This window comes from Vombatus ursinus, unplaced genomic scaffold, assembly GCF_900497805.2.
Source record: "Vombatus ursinus unplaced genomic scaffold, bare-nosed wombat genome assembly UNPS02010219.1, whole genome shotgun sequence".
NCBI classification, from domain to species: domain Eukaryota; kingdom Metazoa; phylum Chordata; class Mammalia; order Diprotodontia; family Vombatidae; genus Vombatus; species Vombatus ursinus.
In genome coordinates, this window is record NW_020949997.1 from 3,650,835 (window position 1) to 3,657,233 (window position 6,399).

Consider the following 6,399-nt stretch of genomic DNA (forward strand, 5'->3'; position numbering starts at 1 on the left):
CCACGCCCACCTCATTCGTTCTCTCATCTCAAACCTATCCTCCTCTTATTGCACTGTGATTTGGATAAAACTTATTTCAGTGACAACAAAAAAAGTTCCTTTAATCCCAAAACAACTTCTTTCATCCTGTTTCCTTAACTGAAACTTGGCTCTTCCCTGAAGGGACTACATTTCCTATTTTCTTCTGTCAAGCCTCCCATTCCTCTCTTCCTCAAACCTTCTCAGTTGTATCCAAATGAGGGAAGACAAGTGAGGGGGGAAGAGGAATAGAATGTTAAAACTATTGAATAACATCTCCATACTCTTCAATCAGATATTTGGAGGAGAACCCAGAGGAGTACAGATTCAGAGCTAGATTATCTACCCAAAGTCTTTGATTTTACAGCTGAGTAAATTGAGGCTCAAAGAGGTTAGGCGACATGGCCAAAAATTCCAACTTAACATGGTTCATCCTACATTCATAGTAATATCTCACACAATTCCCTAAGCAGACCCTACACTCCACCTAAATTTTTCTATTCATAATTCCTAGAAAATATCTTAAGTTTTCCTACCTCTGATCATACCATTTCGAGGCTTAGAATGCATTTCTACTAGAACATAACCTCCCTGAAGGAAGCGACAGCTACATTTTTATTATTGTTATTATTTTTTTGGTCTTTGTATCCTAGCATGAAGGAGATGTGTGATGCTTACTGAATGGAATTGAATTCTCATCTTATCCCCTATACATCTAACTATAACATACCCATTCATCAGTCAGGATTCAGGGAAAAGGCTACTCCCTGGTCTATATCCATGCCATGCCTTTCACTGTGCCTATCATCTCACCTCTTCCCTGGGACCTATTAACTGGACTCTGCCCCTGGGATTCTAGGCTTTGATAGGTGAGCTTTTGCGTTATCTTGTCCAAGCCTCAGTCCTCCACACCACTTCCATCTGGCTCCACCTTCATGTCATGCGGCCTCATATTTCCCATCTCCCTTTTACATACTTCCTTCTTCAATTAGAATGTAAGGTTCTTGAGGGCAAGTAATATCTTGCTTGCTTATATTGTATTTCTAGGCCCTTAGCACAGTCCCTGATATATAATAAGCACTGATTAAAAGCCATAACTATCATAATATAAAATTTACCTTCATAACAACTCTCGCATACAACCTCTTTTCTCCTCTGACACTGCCACCACTCCAGTGGGCCTTTATCACCTCACACCTAGAGTACTGCAATAGCCTACTGGTTGGTCTCTCTGCCTCAAGTCTCTTCACTCTAGTTATTTTCTACTCAGCTGTCAAAGTGATCTTCCTAAAGTCCTGACCACATCATACCCTCACCCTCTGATTTCCAGCAGCTCCCTATTACCTCCAGGATCAATTATAACATCTTCTATTAGGCGTTAAAAGCCCTTCATAACCTGCCTCCTCTATAACTTTTATACTCTTCTTACATCTCATTACCCCTTACCCCCAAGATCTCTAAGCCTCAGTTTCATCAACTGTAAAAATGGGATAATATCATCTATTTTACAGGGTTACTGCGAGGAATAAATAAGATTAATACATGTAAAAAGCATTTTTCAAACCTTGAAACACTATATAAATGCTATCTATTATAATAATGTGAGTTTGCTTCATCTAAAATCCTCTACTTTCATTCTGCTAATATACAATATATTATTTCTAATTAAAAATGTTGCTGTGACAAATTAAAAGCTACCCTATTTGGGTAATGACCTGAGCCAGAGGATATACAGAATCAACTCACCATTTCAACTGACACCTGTCTGATCCCTTATAAAACTTCCTGCCTCTTCTGTGGAACAATAATCAGTTCTGATCCAAAATTAATTAAGAGCAATAAACCAGGATTTGCAAAAAGGCCTGAACTTACAAAGAAAGGCAGGTCTAAAATGAAATCTGATAAAGTAAAACAAAAGTAACCCAGGTTTACACTTGATTAAAGAGAGAATGAATGATACGCATCAAGTCTACTATGGGCCTTTACTAATGAGATCTAATATTTATATAATGCTTTAAGGCTTACAAAGGGTTTCCCAAACACTATCTCATTTTATCCTCAATAACACTGGGAGGTTGACTGTTTTTATCATGAATCCCATTTTACAAATGAGAAAAATGAGGCAGACAGAGGTTAAGTGACTTGCCCAGGGTCACAAAGCTGGTAAGTGTCTGAAGCTGGTTTTGAACTCTGGCCTCCTTAATGCCAGTGTTCAATGCTCTATCTACTGGCCAGCTTTGTACATAGTATATCAGTCCGTTTTCAAGAATATCAGTGGGTTTTCTACCTCTGTATAATCAAAGGGTCACGGGATAATTTGAGGAAAGCTAATTGTTAGTAAATTATTTCTTATATTAAGTGAAAACTGCCTTCTTCAAATTTTCACTCATGAAGAGGAAAAAGCATTGAAAATTATTATAAAGTGCTACATAAAAATGGATGGTATTATAGAACTAGAAAGGACTTATCCAAGGTCACACAGTTAAATATCCCAGGTCTCTTAATCCAGTATTCTTCTACCAGATCACTTTGCCTCTCCATAAGTAATTACTGCTTAACACACAGATAATGTAATTTCCTATACAAAAAGACATTTTTCCAACCCTACAACACAAAATGCTACAGGACTGCAAGTAATAAAAATCTGAAAGATAACCTTTTAATTTTGTTTAAAAGTACAAAAACTAAGGAAATATCTATAAAGAATATCCTTCCTTCTTTTTCACTCTCCAATCAGATACAACAGTAGTCTAGACCTAGTCTCCCCAATTCCAAAACACTTTCATACTACTTGATTTAAAATTATTTTCTTTAAAGTTATTCTCTTCAATCTATTTACTGTCAAATACAAAGCTGCCTTTTGTTCATATTCACATTTTCTTAGGCACCCAAGCTCACACAGAACTGTTTTTGGCTCCTCTTTAACCCCACATGCAATCAAGTCTTGTTGAGTCTATTTCTGAAAAGTCTTAAGTCTTGGTCTCCTTAACTATTCCCACTGTTATTACCCAGGTTCAGGACACCATTACCACTTGCTGAGACTACAATAATGATTTATTAAATGTTCTCTTCACCTTCAGTCTCAACATACACACAATCCCTCCCAATCATCCTATATATTCCTACAATATTAAATTCAATTAAAAATTTTGTTATTAAATATCTACTATGCACCAGGCATTTAATTTTAGTAATACAAAATCCTGGTTATGTCATGCCCTTTCCCAACATCCAGCAGTTGGAATACTTTTATTTCATCTAACTAAAGGATAAATCGCTATCTAAAATCTGAAGTTTTATTTACTCATCTTAAAGGATAAATTACACAGTCCTAAAAGTAATATTATGTCAAGACACAATGTTATTTACAAAGAATTTCATGGGAGTTCTGAAAACAATATCAATGTAATGTAAATTTATCATCTTGACTAACCTCATCAATTCCTCCACTTTATCATCTACGTCTAGGTCCTCTTCTGAGGCTTCAAAACTGTATGATCTCTGACCCATGCTGTTTGCATGATAACGAGTGGGAGACATCTTTCCATTCGAAGTGGACAACCTTTCATTACTTTCCCTCCCATTTTGATTAGTAGTACAAGGCTGTGGGGAAGTGTCATAACTGTTGCTGGGTGATGGGGACATCCCCGAATGTTGGGTCTGTGTGGAAGCTGTAGCTGTAGAGGAAGATGCTGGGACATTGTTGGTACTATTTCCATAGGAACCACCTCCATAGCTGGGCCTTCTCCCAAATTTGTCATTATGTTCTTGATCAAGACGATCCAAAGTTTCCAAAGCATGGAGAATTTCATGTTTGGTCATTCCAGTACGTCGAAGGCGCTGAAGCAGGTCTATTTGCTCTATAGTAAATCTGGGTTCATCTGTGTAGTGAGACATGGTTTCCAGCAAACTAAAGAAAAAGTGACAAATAAAAATAATTATTTATGTTAAATTACTAGTCACACAGTATAACAAAGGATGCTTTAAAAAGATGGAATATATGTTCAAATACAATTATGTAACCTTTTGTTTAAAATATTATCTAAAATTCTTTCATATAGTGAATGAAGAATATTAGAGAGTGAGTTTCCTGTGGTTGAAAACACATGAAAATTTAACATAATAAAGTGTTAAATTTTGTATTTTCCCCAATTTTAAGATATATGAATAAAAATCAACTATAAAAACAAGCTTATAATCATTTCAAATGAAAGTAATTTAAACTACCCAGAGAATGATTTTATACCCCAAAGAGGACTTTTTTTTTCCACCTCTAACTTGTAGTTTTAGATTAAAGGAATAACAACTAATAATCAAACAACTTGGATTCGTAATGATTTTTTACATATCAATTATCAACAGAAACTTGTCCTATCATCTTCATTATAAGAGAAAAAAAGACTTTAAGCAAACTATCATTTTAAGTAAAAACTAATAGCCAATACAGAAACATTAAAGGAAGGTATGGTAATGAGACCCAGGAGGCTTATCATGTGTCTTATCATCCAATCCAATGAGTAGATTCTTAAATCTACTCTTTTTCGACTCATTCATTCTTTTTGTAAAATTGAAAAAAAAAAAAGAGCTTCTGAGAGAGAGAGAGAAAGAAAGGGAGAGTGGAGGAGAAAGCATTTCTAGCTTTTTGGAAATTACTTCCACAGCTAAGGTTTCCTTTAACCATCATTGGGTAGGGGCAGCACATCCAAAAATATCTCAGTAAATATTCTTTTCTCTATATATACAATATATAGCCTAGGCAACATGTCTAGCACTAAGTAGAGATTCTAATAGAGCAACAAAGTCTCATTTCTAAATATCACAGAATTCCCCTTGCTTTCTAATTGTATAGGGATCGCAATAGAAATACTGGCCTGTAAACTGGCTCAGGTTAAAGTTCTGTACCGATTTTATGAATAATTAATATTCACATACGTATATTCTGAATCTTAGTTTTATGCTTCAGTTTCTTTTTCCTAGAAATCAACTTCTCCCAGCTCCTATGTCTACTGCACTTTATGGAAATGTCTTATGCTAGGCCAAATTGGGAGTATATTCCCTTAAGATAACGATAAACACTCCATTGAAGGTCCTAAGACTCAGTGGTACTTTTTCTATCTTGTAGTAGCTTTTCCCCAGCATACTGGCCTCAGTGGAAAACCCCAAGTGGCAGAATATTTTTTCTCCTGCCCTGGAAAGGAATGAAACACCTTTGCCTCAGTGGAAAATGAAGTGATTCTGAGTTGGGACAGTCATCCTCACCACTGCTGTGCATTCCCAGTTATGCAATGGGACCTACTACAGAACACAGTAGTCAGTAGGGTAGGGCTTGGGGTGACCTCTGTGGCTAATAAGGTTGTAAGATAAGGGGTTGCAAACTCACCTGGATGTGACCACTGCACATATTTCTTATTATTATACCTTCACACACTCTACAGTCTGGTCAGTCTGACTGGCTAGCTCTTAGAAGGCATTTTATCTTTAGTCAAAGCAGTTGCTATGTCCCTATACACTCCCTCCTCAAATGAACTAGGAAAGGAGACTGTATACAGAAGGAGCGAGTATTCAATTAGTCAGTAAGTATTTGGTAAGCACTTACTTGCCAGGCAACTGTGCTGAGTACTGGAGGTACAAAGAAAAGCAAAAAAAAATAGTCTGTGGTGAGAGAACCAAGTGAAAGCAGTGTCTCAAAGAATTAACAAAAGAGAATATCCAGGACAAAGCCTTCAACAGTGTCAAAGGTTAGAGAGGTTAAGAAGGATTAAGACTGAGAAGAGGACAATTAGATTTCGTAATTATGTAATCATTAGTAACTTTGGAGAGTAGTTTCTGTTAAAGGATACAGCTGGAAGCCAGATTACAAAGGGTTTAAAAGAGAGTGAGAGAAGTCACCAAGAGTAGATGGCTTTTTCAAGTTTAGTTAAGATGCGAGGAGAGAAGAGGAGCACAAACAGGCAAATAAGAAGAAATAGGATGATAGTGGAAATGGCAGGATCAAGAGGATCTTTTAATGATGAACTTAGGATGAATTCAGGAATAATTTTTAATGATTAATTTGATGATGGTAGGGTCAAATGAGGGTTTTTTAATGGTAAACTTAGTATGAATATATACTTTAAAAAATTCTCACTTGAACCTAATCTCTATCAGCTATAACATACTATCTCTTCTAACCCATCTCAGCTAAATTTGAAAAAGCCACACCATTAAAAACTGAGATTTGAGAGTGTTTGTAGGTTGCGGAGGGAAGAAATTGGTAGATTAGGGAGATACTGAAGATTACAGAAGGGAGATGAGAGAATATGGAGAAAACAAGGTAAGAGAGGATCAAGGAGATACACACACACACACACACACACACACACACACACACACACACACACA

At 36.4% G+C, this 6,399-nt stretch overlaps 1 protein-coding gene across 7 annotated transcripts in view; it reads right to left on the reverse strand.

Annotated features, from left to right (window-relative positions):
- HMBOX1 (homeobox containing 1) overlaps positions 1-6,399 on the reverse strand; it is a 224,998-nt gene that overhangs the window by 119,916 nt on the left and 98,683 nt on the right. For all 7 annotated transcript variants that reach the window (XM_027853924.1, XM_027853923.1, XM_027853922.1 and 4 more), the window contains exon 3: positions 3,452-3,928. In XM_027853924.1, coding sequence (XP_027709725.1) covers positions 3,452-3,915 — 464 coding nt within the window. In that variant the 5' untranslated portion in view covers positions 3,916-3,928. The remainder of the gene's footprint in view (positions 1-3,451; positions 3,929-6,399) is intronic.